The sequence below is a fragment of the Anser anser genome, assembly GCF_964211835.1.
Source record: "Anser anser genome assembly, chromosome: 2".
Lineage (NCBI taxonomy): Eukaryota > Metazoa > Chordata > Aves > Anseriformes > Anatidae > Anser > Anser anser.
This window is the reverse complement of record NC_139721.1, coordinates 99306742-99325813: the sequence shown is the minus strand read 5'-3', so window position 1 is coordinate 99325813 and position 19072 is coordinate 99306742. Positions and strand designations below refer to the sequence as shown.

Genomic DNA, 19072 nt, shown 5'->3' with positions numbered 1-19072 from the left:
TTTGTAATTAAAGTATAAACCAAACTGGGTCTTAATCATGGTAGAATACACCTGGAATAGATATTTTTTTTAACGTATCTCATATTTTCTATACTCTCCTTGTTCTTTTTAGCCATATTTGGAATGCAAATCTTCAGCTATGTAACAGAAATATTTTAAAGTGGGCTGAAATATTTTAAATTATATTGTTTACAGTGTGCTAGCACAACTTATCATTTGTAAATACTTTGTAAATACTTTTTCTGTTTCTTTTAAACAACCAACCAACCCTTCCTCCCACCCAAAAAAGACACAATCAAACCAAACCAAAAACAACAAACAAAACAAAAAACAGCAGAAACAAAACACAAGCTGTTAGGCAGTGACAAGTGGTAATTTGGAACTAGATTCCCGTATAGTTGTATCAAATTCTTTTTTTTTTAACAGACAAATTCATAGCAGATACCCTTTTCTCCCCTTCTTCTGTACAGAAACCAAATGGTTAATGCATCTGAAAATAAGTAATTTTAGGGGGAGAAGCATGTGAAATTTGTTTCCTTTCTTTCCAGATTGGAAAAATATATTAAATGATGGCTATCTATCATTTAAAAAAAATCAAAATTAGTGAACAAGTCTTTTACTTACTGAAAGCAAAGCCACTTAACAGTATTATTCAGAAAGACCGTTCAAATATGGTCAAGTATCGAAGTCCAGTAAGAGTGGAAACAAAATGTTAGTGGCTTTTCAACCTGTAATCACTAAAATAAAGGGAAGGAACCTCAAGCTTTTCTTGCTAAAAATCATAATTTTCAGTAGATAAAAAGAAAGTCAACCTGTCTGAAGCTTAGTTTTGGTTGAGGGCAACATAAGAGTCTCAAGTGAGGGAAAGATGAAGGAATGAGATTTCTCACTCCTCCATGGGCAGGAAAGGTACAGTACAGGGGTTAAAAATGGAGTCACGGTACCTGGATCCTATCAATGTCTTTTGCTCAGGTATGTATGTGTGACTTAACTTAGAGAATGAAAGAAGTAAGGGAATGGATCTTCTTCCAGCCCTCTTCGTTTTTGTGTTTTCACTTGGGAGTTAGAGTGCTGAGCAGACCACTGCTTTCAGGGGGACCAGGCTACATCAGAGACAGTTAGAGTAGGTGGAGGGAAAGACATGGAGTTGTAAAGCCACTAAAGTAGTGCAATTTGTTGGGTAACCATTTTTACTTTGCTTTTATTTGTGGTCCCTTTAAAAGCAGGGTTTCAAATGGATTGATTACTTGTGAAATTTATAAGGTCTAGAAACAAAAGATCAAATATTTGTGGTAAGTAATTTAAGGGAAAGAGATGATTTGAAGAGTGAGGTGGTAGTCTCAACATTTTTTAAGCACTATCACAATTCCTCTAGATGTTTGTGTATTATTTTCTTCCTGCAGTTAATTTTATTTAGTAAGAAAATTATGTTATGGCAAACAGCAAAAAATTGGAGGCAAGGTATACAATTGGCAAGTGATTCTTGCCTGTAGCTGAGTTTATTTTTCACAGGGAATTCTATGGGTAGAATAGAAAAAGTGCAAATTCTTGTTGGTTTTGAAAAGAAAGGTTTAGTGTGATCAGTTAAGCCTATTTATGTGTTAAAAAAATCAATGAATCTTTGCTTTACACCTCAAAGGACTAGCAGCTATGTCCAATTGTATTTCCAAATCTTATTTTGTCACTTCCAGATTTTGCAAGAAGGGGACGTAAGCTTTTTATTCTTGATTTTTTTTAAAGCTTACTTCTAGTAAGAATATAGTTTCTAAACAGCAACAAAAAAAACTAGATGGCACAAAATTAAAGAATTGTTCAGATACGGGATTTGATATGTGTTATGAATTGTAAACTTTTTAAGGACAGAAAGGATCACTGTATTCTTGTCTAGTTTAATTATATTCCCTTGTATCAAACCTCAGAACAAGCATTCGTGCTAGGTATAAACCTTACATTAAGGGAGAATCTGACATATCTGATAGATGTATTATGAAAAATAAGAAGTTCGCTTTTAGAATTAATTTACCTAACAATCTATCAGTGTCTTTATTCTTCTATATTTCAGAGATATTGAAGTTAAACTTCAGTGGGCTTATCTTATTTCTTTGTGTAAATTAGTCTAGGCAGAACCGTGTGATTAGTTTGGCTCCAGCATATGTATTCTCTCCTTTAAAATTAACTGGGATATTGTGCGAAGTACTGCAGTTGTCCCAAGAGACATGCCCTTTGTGTGATTGATTAAATGAGCTTCTGTTATTAGAAATCTTTCTCTATGTAATACTGTGATGCGAACATCTAAATTTTCTCTTTGTTCAGGAAGTGTTATCTATCTAGCTCAGGTACAGAGAGAAGCTGAAATATTTTAGTGTAGTAATAATTACTGAATATGTGCTGCATACCAGAATTACAGATCAGTTGTCATCTAAACTGCTTAATGACAAGAGTAGTGCATTATGGTGATTATGGTAATGTTGTTCACCAAAAAGTCTTAACACTAAAATATATATATATATATATATATATATATAAAATATATAAAATCAGTGTATCTTTCTTTTGGGATGTTTCTTTTAAAGAAGCAGATTGTCATGAGAGGATTCTCTTGGTATCCAAATTGAAAGACCTGCAGACTCTTGCTATGTGATGAAGAATATTGTATTACTGCTTTAAAAATAATTCAGTGCTATATTAATATAATATCTGAATTAAAAAAAAAAAAACAAAAACAGCAGTATTATTATAATACCTGAATTAAAAACAAAACAAAAAAAAGCCAGCAGTGTATCATATCACTTTCTCAGAAAATAAGATGGAGATACTCCCAATAATCTTATGAAGCTCTAGATTTATATTGAACATATGCCATAACGATATGCAGCAAAATACATTATTTCCCTCAGATAGCTGACAGTCACAAATATTAATAAGAGGGTATATCAAGACCTAATCACTGAACCATCCTATCTTTGATGCATTATGATTGTGAATTAGAACCAAGAACACCCATCAACAACTTCAAAACCAAAAGCAGTAATATCTAACTATGTATTCCCCCTCCCCCCCCCCAAATAATTTTTTTGGGCATTATTAGATAACCTTTATTTATTTATTTATTTATTACACATTTTCATGTTGTGTAATCTGTCTTCTCGAATTAGGAAAGATATTACTAGGTAGCATGAGAAGATGTGTCATGTAAATCTTACATCTTGTTAAAACATCCCAGAAAAAAATCTGCGCCATTTTTTTTGTTTTACTATGATTTACAAATTAGCAGATGAAAGTATTTTCTTTCAGTTAATGATAAGGTTCTGTGTCTCAATTTCCTAGATTAACAATGATATACCAGTATTCTCTCATACCTGCACAGATGGTGAGACACTTTGTTTTAGGATTACAGTGACAGGCCAGTTCAGATTCAAGGAACGTTAAAATGACATCATTCTTCAGCCATCTTCTCCAGGTTTTTCCAATGAAGTGAGACATCGATAGAGCTAAAATAGTTTTGGTACATCAAAAGTAAACCTGGTATTTTATCCTATGGCATGACCATATCAACAATGGAGGAATTCATGACTTTTCCCAAGCTGCTGTTTCAAGGAACAACAAAAAAAGTTAATTCTTGAATAAGCTTGAAAGTTGGATATCCAAGTAAACACATGAATCCACTTTGTCACTAACCTCCTTGTCCTCACCTCTGCAATTTTGGAGAAATTCCACAATTTGAAGCAATACCAATGAATTTCAAATTATCAGTGAGTGGATCTGAGGTACTACAAGAATTTAAATAGGGAACAATAAACTTTCTATCAGGTTGCGTTTCTTTCAGAACTAAAATATATGAGAGGCTGTGCTTTTGTATTTCATGTCTTTCAGGAACACAAACTCATTAGTCAGGCTTCTATAGCATCTTACAGTGACAACCTAATAAAAGATACTATAGTAGGAGAAGAGAAAGAATCTCCTCCCCAAGGATATCACTGATACAAAAATAAAAGATTTGTTGAGATACAATGACATTTTAGCATCTTTCTGCAACTTTTTTTTTCTTCATCCAGAGCAAGAATAACAAAACTCAATTTCTCTTCCCTGTATCAAAAATTATCTTGCTGAATCTCACTGGGGTTGTAAACTTCACTTATGGCAGACTTACTGTTGGATGTATAGAATACTTCTGGAAGATGCATGACTTCTAGTGTGTTTGCAAGCCTGCAGACAGCTTTGACAGCATCTGCAAAAACCCGAAGAGCACCTTGGTTTATCTAGGTAACTGGTGAAAAGTTTTTAAGGAAAGGAAAGGAAAGATGAAGTGTTAGATGATTTCAGTGTTAAAAAGCAAAACAACATACTTCTGAAGCTGGGTACAAGGAAGCCAAACCACTCCATTCATGCATTGTACATACAAGAGTTTCTTTCATCAGTTCCCAGAAAAGGGCCAGTAGTTATAAGGATTTAAGTCTCAAAACAGAAGATTGTGAACACACGCACGTACACACACAGAGAAAACCCTAAAAAAAAAAAAGGATTTTCAGGATTTAGGAAGGGCTTCTACAGAAACACGTGATGTGTGTGAACATTCATGCTTCCAAATGTGATGTATTTGTGTTATGACAAATTACCATTACTAGAGGAATAAGTGTGTAACTAGATGGTAAGAATTTATCTGTTGGAAAACGTACCCTTTTTGCTTTTACAAACACCTGCTCTGCCTTAAAGATCTTCATAATTTTCACTGTTGTCCAAAGATAAAATAATAGAAAGAAGGTTTTAGTATACACTCTGTATTGTTCTGTTTTTATGAGATGTGAGACAGTTTCAGGCTATGAGGATGGTCCAGGAGGTGAATCACCTGTCCTACAAAGACAGGCTGAGGGAGTTGGGGTACAGCTTGGAGAAGGCTCTGGGGAGACCTTATAGCAGCCTTCCAGTACCTAAAGGGGGCCTACAGGAAATCTGGGGAGGGGAGATAAAAAGCTGGGAGATAAATACTGCTCTAATCCCATTCTTACTCTGACCTAATTCTAAGGTTATTTTGGAAGTCTTTCTGTGTGAGTGAAGAACATCCTATCCTAAAGGATGCAGTTTTGTCAGTATACTAAAATCCTACAACTGGTAATAATCATAATTTGCTTCTGTAAACAGGACTTTCTTCAGGATTGTACTTGAAAAATATTTTAAAATAACTTGAATCATAGTCATCATCGAATGCAGCTTTCAGAACCTTTGTTGAGTATCCCTCAGTTTGCTAGATTCCTGAAACATCCACTCCTTTAATACTTCTGATTTTCTGCATTATATTTCCAGAAGATCCTTTGTAAAATGTTCATTTAGGACCACTGTTCTTAAAAGGCAAATACTGCATATGCTCTAAGATAGCTTCAAAAATACTGTTTTAAATTTCCAAGGCTTCAGCTTGGAAAAAAGTGTTTCAGCTTTCCTTCCATACCTGAAGAAGACATTATGGAAAGAGATTTTAATAAATCCAGATTTAAGACAAAAATAATAATAATAATAAAATCCATACAATAGAATTTTCCCCAAACTCTTAGTCTTCTGTTTTGTGCAGAAGAGTTCAGTGGTTTATGGATTGTGCTTCAGAGGGCAAAAATACCAGAGGAGTAATAAACTTTTAAACAGAAAGTGTATTTTTCAGGAAAGAATCTATCATAAAGATTTACGTACTCTATTTTTTCAGGTGAAGTTGCCATAGGATATCAATATGCATTTACCAAGCAAAACTCAAAATGAGCAGTTCTTGTAGAGAGTTGTTCATGCTGCAGGAATTTCTATTAAGTAAATATTCTGATACTGAACAGGTAAAGGCGCTGTTCCTGCTATCAGTTGCTATTACAGCACAGTAGTGCAGAAATGACAAATGTATGTATGACAGACTGCAAAAACAAACAAAAAACCCAAGCCAAACAACAATAAAAAAATACTCCAAACCAATTTATTCACAAATGATTTTTGAAAAATCTGTTATAATTGCAGTCTTCTAATGCAGTTCGATATTACTATTTGAATTAGAAGCTGACAGTGGCTATCGCGAATAGTTGTTAATATGGCATTTAATAGCTCTGCACAGAGCTTTTGTGCTATAATCAAAAACTTAGACTAGTTTAATAAATATTTTAAGAGGTCTCATACAATTTCCTGTATTATTTGATTTCTTTCTAAACTTTTCTATCTGTCATTCTTCATAGATTCTTTAATTTTTTATACCTTAAATATCTGATGCATCATGATCCCTACAGAGATTGATTATTCAGGAGATGATATCTTGTGGTCAGAGGTATTCAGATGTTACCTTGTATGTTCACAGTTTTTGCATGTATTTTATCCCTTGTGTTTTTAGTAAAATATACATATATATATTTAAGTAGGGATTATTTCTTTGTGTGATGTGTCCAAATTCTTGGTAAGGTTTATGTATTTATAATGCATCTCTTCACAGTAAGTTAAAACTCCAGAATAACTATATGACAAATAAGGATGCTTTTCTGCTTAAAATTGTCTTCCCTTGAATTAAAATGAAATTGAGTCACCTGCTGTTTGTAACTTCTAGAATTTAAGTGTCTTTTTAAGTTTCTTCATTTTTTTCTGTTTTGGATGTTCAGCTATATCCTCAGCTTGATATTGCTTTCAGAATTCTGGAAATTCCTATTAGAATTTAATTGTTTTCTATGCCAATAAAAATCAAATTAGTAAATAACCTTATCGATATTATGTATAATATTTGATCAAAGGAAGATATGATTAAAGAGAGCAGAATAAATACAAGAACTTTGGTTGCTTCTTTTTCTATTGTGTGTTAACCACAAATGTTCCTCTTATGTGTTTAATAGGTTTGGAATGTATTTAAGCTTGAGTCATTTGTCTGGATTTTCATCAGATTTGAAAAATCCCACTAGTCTGTAGGATTTTACTATTTCCCTGCTCTTACATATTCTAGTGGTGTTTGTTGTTGTTGTATAGTATAATAAGTAGTATAATTTTTTGTCCATGTTATTTTTTAACAAAAGTAAATTCTAGACAATTCTAGTATAAACTTTGAATGTCATTTTAAATGCACAATGTTGAAGAAGAAAACTGATTTTATATTACAAGGATAATTCCTTAACCAATTTATATGGATCTTAAAAAATGCATTGTCTCATGAGACTGTGCCTTCAAAGTTAATATGTTAAGATTTCAGTAATATTCTTCATGCATTTTTTTTTTCCAGAAGTGACATAGATACAGCCTTTTCCAGGGACACACACAAGGAAACATCTTGTCAGCTCTTGTTCTGGCAGAACAGGCACATCGTCATGGATGCTGTAGCTGTTATCTGCTGTTCAAGAAACAAATAGACACATTCGAAATGTAGGATATGCTTAAAGAGTGTGAGATAGGATGACTGGTAACATGGCAAATTCCTGGCAAAAGCTGCTGATGGCCTGTGTTGGAGAGTTCCAGTTCAGTAGCCCTGGATTAGTGATTTGTAAAGTTTGTGTGTGTAACACTAAGATAACTTTCTAAATCACTGTGAAATCAAAATGTTGAGAGAGATATGGCTAGTGTTTCTCGTGAATTAGGATATAGGACTGATATATTAAGACTTCCAGGTATACAAGACTGATTTTTACTATTTAGATAAGCATAAATGCCAAGGTTTTCTTTCATTCAGTAAGGTGAGTTTCCAAGTATTCTAACGTTTTTGAGAGCTGATGAAATCATTATTGTGACTAAAATCAAGAAATAAGATTTAGCTAGGCAAATTTCTGAGTTAACAGCTGTAAGAATTCCTGTAATTTGACTTGTAACAGTTTTGCATAGTTTTTGCGGTATTTACATTGCATTTGCATTCTTTTCAGTACTGTCTTGGCTATCACTCTAGGATAAATTAATAGATAACCCGAAAATGGCTCTTACCTTAGGAATAATAACATTAATAGTGATAAAGACTTTCAAGGTAAAGTCTGGCTCCTGAGGACAACTATGAGCAGTCTTATTCACTGTTGGCTGATGTGCCATTAGAATGATTTATTTACACTTAAGGCAGCTAGTATTAACTTATAGCTGTCTCGATTTTTACAGTCCCCGAGATCTGTTAATTCCATAAAGCAGTTGTTCTTCTTGAATTAATCTCCCAACAGACACTTTTTTTTTTTTTTGTCTTCCCTCCTTAGCACATTGTCCTCTAGATCCTTTCCCTGGAATGTCCTCAGCCCTACACTGTTTCTGAACTCTTACAGCAGCCACTTCCTTCCACTTACATCTTGAGCTCTGCTCCATGTAGCACACTCTGCTTCCCCATCCAGAAACCCTGTCCAGGTTATTTCCAGGTTGGAGAAACTGTGCTCTAACCAGTATTATCATTTATTTTGATCTGTTCTTCCTACAGTGATGCTGCACTTTCCTGTCTAAAATGTTTTCTGTTGAGAGTTTTGAGTGAATTTTATTTGACTTTAGACTTACGAAGGGATTTAGCAGCAAGCTCTGCTGTAAACAGATTTCTGTAGATAGGAGAAATAGCCATGAAAATGACTATATCTAACCTTTTAGTAAAATATGACTATTTTTAGTCATAGTGGGCTTTCAGTATCAGCAAGCATTCTTTGAGGTGCTGCTGCTCTTCTGTATTACCTAGCATAAGAATGGAACTGGCTCTGAAAGTCTTTGTTGTTAGACTTCTGCGCAAACAAGCTTGAAAGTCTTCAACCAGAGTAAAAGGCACAACAACGATTCCAATAACTTCCCATCCTGTCTATGTATTTGGTGAAATAAGCAGACTTCTAGGTCAAAATATTCACCTCACAACCACAGCAAAAACTATCTTTGGTTTGTATTGTTTTCTAAACATTCCCCTATCAAAAATCTTGTGGTGCTTAGAACAATGTTTCTTTCATTTGCAGGCTAAATCATTAACTCATTAACCTCATATCCTTTCAAACCTTGTAGTTATCATCTCCAAGCTAAATACTTTTGTAGGGGGTGGTATTTACATATTTACTTTATGTTGCCTTTTGTTTTGCTTTCATATAAGAAGGATGTTTCCATCAGTCTAATTTTGAGTGGTAAAATAGTTGATTACGTTGACCTATTATTTACATTTCCTATATTAAGCATCACAAAGTGAACTAGCATTTGCAAAGAGAACCACTTACTTGTATCTTAGGTCTAGAGAAGAAAAACACTTGAAGACTAATAGCTGGGCAAAACTGAATTCCATGGTTATCTATGTTAAAATAGAGGAAAAGTTACTATGGACATTGCATTGGGGTTAATTATGAATATCAATTATTCTTTTTGGTTGTGTAATGATGCAATGTAATAAACTAGTTAGTTTCCAACTTCACAGCACAAAACCCCCATCTGTTCAAGTTTCTGTGTTTTGGTCTACACGCCAGTCTTGAGCATTTTGTGTTCAGAGCCTTTGGGGATTTAAGCTTTGGTATATTACCTGAATTTATTTACAACAATTTCAGAATAGTAAAGAAAAGGAAAAGCTGTTTCATATAAAATCTGAGCATTCATTCTCAACACGCCCCAGGGCTCCTTCCCATCCTCTAGTTGAATCTTTTCTTTGCTTATGTGTGTGTTCTCTTTAGAGCTTGAGAATTAGTATTGTATTAAAAATTAATCTAGGTATTATTTACATCTATTATGGGTTTTCATTACAGGGCAAGAAATTGCTGGAGCAAAAGTCTTTTTTACAACTACATTCTCAATGTAACGATGATTTTTAACTTTTCAGAATAGAGATTTAACTAAAAGTACTTATTGGGCTGCTCGTGCAAAGCTACATAGCTGTATGAATAGTTGCTATAATCGGGTCCAGGTAAAATTTCATTCGCAAAACTAGTTGTAATTTCAAAAGGCTTGGTAATCTAAAGGAAATGTTGTTTTATCCACTCAAAACATATTTAAGACAGTCCTGTAAGCTATCTTCGCAACTCATTGATTTGACTGCCCACTATTTCACAATGGTTAGTCAAATCAATTTCTATTACTAGAGAGATCATCAGCTAGAGGAGGCCTAGCTTGGCCGCTTAGATGTTTGTTCACAACTCACTAAGACAGTCTTTTTGTGTTAAAACCTTCAGTGTGTATCAAAAAATATTTTAATAAAGTCTAATGTCATTCACTGTTGAGAAAAGTAGGTAAATTAAGAGTTTACCTAAGAACTGCTTAAAATTTGGTAAAACTTTTTGAATGATTTTGGTTAAAAACAACAAATGCTTTTATTTTTCACAGAAAGTGTACATGGTGAAACTTGTAGGTAAATAATATTTTTGTTTGTTTGTTTGCTTGTTTCAAAGTGACATGTCAGGTTGTACAATATTATTATCTACTGAAGTCTTTCACATATTTACTAAATCTTGTCTGTGCTGGAAGTGGCTCATTCCTGTTATGAGGGAAAAAGAGGCAAAAACATTGCACTGCTAGAAATTCTAATGTGATGTTTGCAGCAGGAACTATTAGATTCTCAGTGTTTTTTAAGTTGTGTCTTTATTGTCTTTAGAAAATGGACTTTAGTACCTTTTTTAAACTTATGCATGTGTTTGAGATGGAAACTGACTGCTGTAAAAATCTGTGCCATGCAGCTGAATAAGATTTTGGCAGGACATCCAATAAGAGCAATGTAGCTTAACTAGTACTTCTTCTTTCACTTCACAGGATCACAGAACTGTAGGGGTTGGGAGGGACCTCAAGAGGTCATCGGGTCCAACCCCCCTGCCAAAGCAGGTTCCCTAGAGCAGGTTGCCCAGGTAGGCGTCCAGATGGGTCTTGAATATCTCCAGAGAAGGAGACTCCACAACCTTCCCGGGCAGCCTGTTCCAGTGCTCCGTCACCCACACCGTGAAGTTCTTTTGAATATTGGCATGGAACTTCCTGTGCTCCATTTCATGGCCATTGCCCCTTGTCCTGTCCCCACAAACCACTGAAAAGAGGTTGGCCAAAGCCTTCTGTCTCCCACACTTCAGGTATTTATAAACATTAATAAGATCCCCTCTCAGTCTTCTTTTCTCAAGGCTGAACAGACCCAGGTCTCTCAGCCTTTCCTCATAGGGGAAGATGCTCCAGAACAGCATTTTAATCCTGTGAGATTCTGACGCCATGTATAACTAGTTGACCTTGTCTGTTGACCAGTTAAACTCAGGAGCAGAGTCTTGCAGCCAAGCAGGAGGCTGGGATGCTCTGCCTTCTGTGAGGATCTGCCCTTTCTCATTTATGTATTGTGTCACTGGATCAGTATGCTTTCTACACCTTAACAATTTATCTGCAGCATGAAGTCTCAGATGCTGAATGGGCCTCCAGTTATATTGTCTAGAATTTTAGAATAACAGTAGGTTAATCATTTGCCCCACAGGGAACATTATTTTAGAGGTTTCTTTGTGTTCAGCAAAATGCTAACACCTTCAAATCTTCCTAAGCGTTAGGTACTCCAGGTTAAACCTGATGCCAAAATGAGATTGAATGTATAATTACTGTCACACTCCACTATTCTATGACACCTAAGAAAACTTAAAAGTTAAATATATGGAATATAAGTAGTGTATACTTGTGAAATCAGTCCTGCTAGTATCACAAATCTGCATTTGGTCTTCAGATTCTAGCAGTGTATTTGATTTGGTTAAAAGAAGGTGCAAAGACTCTACTTAACTATTACCTACAAGAGAAAAATAAGGTACATATGCAAAATATGAAGCTGAGGTTTTTCCCAATTAAAAAGTTAATTTTATGAATTAAGTAATTTTCATATCTGTTTCAGATGATACAATCAATATGATGAGTTTGCATGGTTTACTAATATCTCTTCCTGTGAGCATTTACTCAGTTCTGTTGTGGCAGCTATGACAAAGCTTGTTGCTCATAGGATGATGGATTACTGGTATCCCACCTGTACTGATGGTGTTCCTTCAGCCCCTAAATACACAGAATGATAAACAAAAACCCATTAGTGAATATTACAACCATGAATGTAGAATCACTCTTCAGAGTGGGTTTTAAAGTAGACCACTTGCACCTTCAAATGTTTTTTAGCTTTTTAAAGCATAAGGAGTGAAGAAGTTTTTTTTTTTTTTTCTGCAGTTCTCTCTGTTCTTGCACCAATAAAAATTGCTGATGGGCAGTCTTATTTGAGGCCATTCATTCTTAGTTGTCTTAGTTGTATAAAATCCTTTCAACAAGATTTCCATCATCATCATTTTTTATTTTTTTTTTCATACAGAAGTAACTTTTGTGTACTCTTTTACTAATTATAAAGACTGCTTTGGATTTGCCTGGACTTACTAGGTCAACAGTCTTTGAATTGGTGAATTTTATGGTCTGCTGAAAAAAGTTTAACATGGAAATTAAATACAAGAATGACGATTCAAAATGCTAAGGCTATCGTACAAAGTAAAAACACACCTGTGTGAGCCAAGGACAGAATACTAGCCACTTTGGATTTCCTGACTTTTGTCAGTTTGTATTTAATTCTTCTTATTTAAATGCTTCTTTCTCATGCATTTTTGTAATTCATTTGGAGAAATACATTGGTCTGCTTCTAAGCTACTCTTTGCCGACACCAGTTAACCATGTGTTTCTTTGTCTTCTAGTGAAACTCAAGATTCTTATGTTTATGTTGACTTACTTTTTGTGGCTTGTAGTATAATTAGGAGAGCCTGGCCTGTTTTTTATGCTTTGTACATATTAAGTTTCATTGCCCAGTATGTGGGAATGTAGACAGTACTTACCAGCTCATTAACCTCCTTAAACTGACTGCAGAATGGATTATTTCCTGTCACCACCACAGGTCAGTGGATGGATTACACTCCAGTGGACTCTTTCTAGAATATTTGAAAAATGTTAAACTAACACAGCATTGACTGACTGGCATGATTCTGCTAATTTGCATATTTTGGGGGCGAAAGTATCCAGATTAGACACTAGGTTAATGTTGTCATTGTTCTGAAGTCAGGAAAGGCAGTTGTGGACTAAGAAAACCTCACTAGTTGATCCAGTTCCTCTGCAAAATGTAAATGTTTTTTACAAATATAGCACATTTTCAGGACCCTGTTTATGAAGACTAGTGTATGTTTGGACAAAGATGAAGTACGTACGACTATGTAGTCTCACCAATGTACCTGGCAACAAATAAGTATTTGTCTTGGACCTATTCTTAAGAAGCAACAAAGTCAGGAAAGATGGCCTTTGCATCTCTCAGTGTCAAAATTAGTACCCTACCTTCCACAAAAGTCACGTATATCTAAGAGAAGAAATTCACAGACCTTATTTATTTAACTCTGGACTCTGACAGGGTTGACACCATTGTTCTCTAATATTTAGACCAGTGATGTTACACTTGTCCAGTCAGGGAATTTTGGAAAGGTAGGTGATTTTGTTATTCAGCTGATCATTTTCACTGAAGAATAATGCATCATGAGAAAGAGCTTAAACTAGAAGACTCCCTGGTTAAATTAACCACAGCTGGATCTTCAGAGAGCTCTCTTTTTGTTCTGAGTAATCACCATGTAACTAACTACCTCTGTGTTGTCTTCGGTTATGTTAGCAGCAGATTCAGCTGGGTTGTTCCAGCCTGTAGCCTCAAGGCTTCTGAAGTCTGTAAAGATTCTTGCCAGAGTAAGTCTTAGCCAGTCAGGGCTGTTATGAGAATTGATTCTATATTGCACACTACATAAATGAGATAATGTGTAAAATCTATGTGATATTTAATAACCTTGTTGCAAATAATAAGACTTCTGCTATCCAGGATTCTTACTTGAAAGGATATCTTTTATTTGTTTGTGCCACTGAAAACCATAGTACAGAGTGCAAACTTGAACCTAACTTCTAAAGGTGCTTTTCACAGTGTTTTTGGGAAAGAAACTTACTTTTTTACTGGGTGTTATTTGCAGGAGTAAACACTTTATTTTGTGGAAATATTTATATCAAATATAAATAGCTTTTCCAAAGGTAAGTGCTTGTTTTAATTGCACTGGTGACTAAGCTGCTCTTCTCTTAAGTGTTTGTAGCTTCACATTGTGTTAGAAATCTAGGTCCCAGTTCATGAGAGCACTAATACATCCATGCTATTGCTGTGGGTATCATACCTTAATTAAAGTTAATTGGCCTGATAAATAGGTACTGAATGTAATAATTTCAGGTTGCATGATGTTCTGTGATATTGGTGTGTCGTCAGAATTCTAGACAGGGATTCTAAAGAACATATAATTAGATACCTATTTTTTTCCTTGCTTTGACATGTCTTCAGTATGACGTTACATACAACATGTTATAATGCTTGTATTTATATTTTAATTATGTTCTGAATTCCAAATGTTGCATGCAGGAATTTCTGTTTTTCCAATGTATTAATACAACTGCTGAATTTAACCATTATCTGTCTCATACTGTCCATGTATTATTATTTAAATTTTATTTCTCTCTGAATAATAAAATAATATAAAATAAAATAATATTAAAATAATAATAAAATAATATAAATGATAATAAAGTAATATTAGAACTAGTTATCCACTCCCCCCTCCCTTCCCCCTTTGATTTGCTAGCAAATTAAGGGCTGGATGGTTATGCCTTTTATTAATTCCTTAATTATATTTTATGTATCAGTGTTGTTTGAAAATTCTTAGTCCTTTGTTTGTTACTTTGTGACTCATATGCTATATGATATTACGGTTCACCTTATTTTATTTTTTGTCTGTTTTCTTTAATCCAGGGTTGGGAAGAAACTGTGGATTCTGCTATTTCTTCCTTACTAAGAACTTGTTTGTCCAAGAGCTCTAAGGAGCAGGCACTGACTCTTGGTGGCCAGTTGAGCATGCCCAAAGATACCAGCAGACTTAAGAAGAATATCAGCCTGTTCTGTGATAGACTGGCCAAAGGTGGTCGCCTTTCCTTAAGTACAGAGTCAGCCACTCAGCAAGTTACTGTTGTGCCAGGTAAGACATGAACTTTATGTTCATAATTGAAAGCATATATTTGCATATAAAAATTAAAAATGAGGTTGTGTTTGGAGCTTGTTTTTTCACTGGTTGTAGAAACCAGACACTGCTTGTGCTGTTAACGAATAGAATGTGTTAGTTAATATAATGTTAAATCAAAGTTGTAGCTCAGTTTGATCATTTGTTACTCATCCTAGAGCATACAAATAGTTATGGAGCAAATGTACCCCGTATGGTCATCTAAATACTCTAATAACTTAATTATTAATCACTTCTAATACCCTAAAAGCTCACTTATTTTTTGCACTTTCCAATTATATTTATGTCGTGCATTTCTAACATACATGATGGAAAAGTGAGGGGTGAGAAGTTCCACTTCCTTGATAAATCCGAATTTATTGATTGAGAAATTACTGTAGTTGTATTACCAACTCCATGACATGCATATGACTAATCGTAATGCAGTGATAATGCCAAATACAAAAATCTGCAACCTTAGTGCAAGTTGGGTAGATGATGCATGAAATTAATGATCAAACTAATTTAAACAGGTCTTGAAAGACGTTTATCATCTAGAAAAGTAACTTACTAAGATGCTGCACAATTCAGTGCTGCACAGTGATTGAAATGAAAATCATGGAATCAAAACTTTTTAAAGAAATGTTATTCATGCCTTTTTCTATATTCATACTTGACAGTGGGAGCAAAACTACACCTCTCTAGAAAATTCTGAAGGTTAGCATCTTTGTTCTGCTGCAAGATATTTTCTTCCTGCCTTTTTTCTCTAGTTGGTCAGAAGCGATCTTAATAAACATCACATATTCCTGCTGACTTGGCTACACTGTATTTTTACAGCTACCAGCTGTTTAGGTAGGAAGCTCATTCAGCTTCATAGTGCTCTAATCAACATCATCTCTGTATGGTCTTAGGCCTCGATTACCTTCTTTACCTAGAGCAGTCTTCACAAATGTAGGGAAAAGTATATATTGTATGTATACTTCATGCTTAAAATTGAATTTAGTATTTTGTCTTCATGGGTGTTGTTTTTGATCAAGATTGGAATTGTTAGGGCAGTATCTTGATTTCCTATATTTTGTTTTATTGCCTTACAAAGAATAATTTAATTCCTCTTTAACGCAATCTGAATGGCTTGTGCAATGTTTCAGCAATTCATTTAGATGTCCTTGTTATTACTATGTGCAATCCTTTTTTGCATGTGGTAATCCAAATGCTTTGGTAAAATGGCCAGAGACTGTGCAATGCCAGAAACTATTCTATTTAATTAATTTCTCATTAGTGTTACGCTGTGCCCATATCTGGAAGTGGACTGATAATCACATGAAGTGAAGAAGTGAGCCAGAATAAATATCAAATTAGTTTTACATATTTTTTCAGTATTTCTTTGAAAGGTTGAAGTATACATTAAGTGGATTTCATTTGTTGAACTTATAAAATGTTATATAAGCATCGTTTCCATTGTTTCTCCTTCTAAGAATTTTGAAAAGGTTTAAATAGCTGCCACTCATCTTTTTCCGTCTAAACTAAGGATGAACTGATTTAATATGGAAATTTACTTCTGCCTGTTCAATTTACTAGTCTTACTGAGATCAGGGGACTGTTCGTTTTGGTCACAACTCATTACTCTTTTAGGAAAAGAGTAAATTTTCTAAAGATTGTATACAAATGAGAAGAAACCTTACTCTTGATGAAAGACCTTGAGAAAGCAGTCTGATCATGCCCTCCCCATTACATGTACAGCAATTAAAATTAAAAAATGCTGAACTCATTCCTTTCTATTACAGGAGGCCAAAATAACAAGAAGTCACAAGTGACAAGTACTAGAATAATTTTTCCCATTGTGGTACAGGTAGACAATTATACTACCTCTCAAATAAAAATAGTATAAGGAAGAAGCTCCTTCCAAGCAAAATACAAGAAATTTGACTGTGGGTTGTTAACCATGTATTGATGATATATGGGATCAGGATTAACATTTCACATGATTAATAGTGAAAAACTAAGTACCTGTAAGTGGCTGGTTGAGACCTCGTATAGCAGTGTCTCACCCAACATAAACTGTTTTACCTATACATAAAATGCCCTTTGGTCATGATTTATGTTAAAAGGAATTAAAATCTGTAATCCAAATATAGATTCCAAAACAAATCATTTTACTTTCAAAATTGCTGACTCTAGTATGTAGCCATTTTGAATATCAAATCACCTAATAAAGAATCAAAATTATGTCCTAATTAGGCTAACACTTGAGAAGGTCAAAAGAAGGTATCAATTAGAGAAATTATTATAAAACCAAATTTAACTTTTTCACTGAGTGTTCAGCATGGAGCCCAGAGAAGAGGTTCTATATATTTATGTATTTACTTTTTAACTATGGAGACTATATGGATTTTGGAAAAACTTGGAAGAGCTAAGGTCAAAGTTATGTTATACTTAAAAATAAAGAATTTCACCGTAATTTTTAAGACAGTCTCATTAGAAATTCTTCTGGCATGTGCTTATAGTAGCAGAGTATTTGAGTAATTAATTTCTAGCAGAATGTGTTGTATGCTCTGAAGCAATGTGGATGCTTGATTGCCTTTGGACAGAGACTGAAGAAAACGTTTGTTTTTTTTTAATTTTTATTTGGGGAGAGGACAGGATAAGATGTTTCTGAGGCTTTTAAAACATGCTTTTTGTCTTGTGTCACCTGTTGTAGTTTTCTATGGCTTTCTCTACATTAGCAACTAGTGTGGTCTGAGCAGATTTACAGAGGGCAATAACTGAAGCTGGCAACAGGACTTGTATGCGTTCAGAGGGGATTTCTCTGAACTATCTCTGTTCCTGTCCAATTTACTGATCCTCCAGTAACAGAGTGCTTTGGGTGCATTCCTGGCATTCATCTTTTAGATTCACCTAAAAGAAGTGAGTTTGTGTACCCAAGCTTCAGACCAGGCTAGACCAAAAGATAGTCCCATTATTGTTCAGTAATGTACCTGTCATTAGTTTTAAGGATGTTGTTCAATGTCATTTTTTCTTAAGCCCGTTCTTTTTCTTAATGTTGGAAACTCCTTTTTCTATTGCAACATATTTTTTTTTCTTTTAGTGTTTTAAACGTGCCTAGGACCCTTCAAACATTGCAGCACTGTAACAGTAAACTGGATTTTTAAAGGTTATACGTAGTATGTTCAAGATGATGTGCCCTGAAATCTAGGGGAAATGTGTGAAAGCCATGTCAAAAAACTGATGCCTACCTTTAAGTGTGCAACTAGTTGAAAGATGCATTCAGAAAGTAGTTACCAATATTTGTAGTCAATTCAGAAATATATGCTAGAGGTATGACATGGTCACTGCTGTGTCTGGTTTTCTTCATCATTTTCATTAATGACTTCAGTGATGGAACAGTGAGCATAATTCATATGTTAAATTTGTGGTTTGCAACAAGCTAAAAGTAGTTTCAAGCACATTGAAAGAGCAATGATTCAGAATGATCTTGATGAATTATACGAAAGATCTGAAATCGGTAAGATGAAATTTAGTGGAGACAAGTGCAAAGACTAGCAAATAAAAGTCAGACAAATGAATTCAAAATTGAGAAACAATTCTTTAAGCACTGCTGGAATAGGAGAGAATCTGGGGGTCATAGTGGACCAGATGCTGCGTGGAAGTCAGTAACATGATCCTATTAAATCAAATTCCAACTTCGGAATGTAGTGATATAACTTTAATGAAGAGAGTTAATTATTTCTTTCTGTTCTTCGTGAGGACAATTCAATTGAAATGATTTGTTAACACAATTTAAGAAAAGCTTAGGTTAATAGAATTCAGAGAAGAACATAAAATATAATTAATTGAAACAATTTGATTTTTATTTCTTCTGAGGGTAGTAAGAAAGAGAAGGTTGAGAAGGGATATGATCGTTTTCCAGTATGTAAAATGTTCTTATAAACTATTAAAAGTTGATCATAATCATTGGCTAAATGGGACCATAAGTAACTGCAGGCCACATCAGGCTATGTCACGCACTGTGTTGCCTTTGGCAATGAGAAGTCTGGATGAGGGGAAGGGCAAGCGGCTTGAGGAACGGTGCCAACCCCCTGTGTGGGTCAAAGCCAGGGAAGTGCTGAGGAAAGGTGATGTAGACC

At 34.6% G+C, this 19072-nt stretch overlaps 1 protein-coding gene across 14 annotated transcripts in view; it reads left to right on the top strand.

The window, feature by feature from the left end:
• BBS9 (Bardet-Biedl syndrome 9) overlaps window positions 1-19072 on the top strand; it is a 289008-nt gene that overhangs the window by 166592 nt on the left and 103344 nt on the right. For all 14 annotated transcript variants that reach the window (XR_014578910.1, XM_083822113.1, XM_083822115.1 and 11 more), the window contains one exon: window positions 14705-14927. Coding sequence is in view for 13 of the 14 variants with exons in the window: in XM_083822113.1 (XP_083678239.1) it covers window positions 14705-14927 (223 nt within the window). In the remaining variant the exon portion in view is untranslated. The remainder of the gene's footprint in view (window positions 1-14704; window positions 14928-19072) is intronic.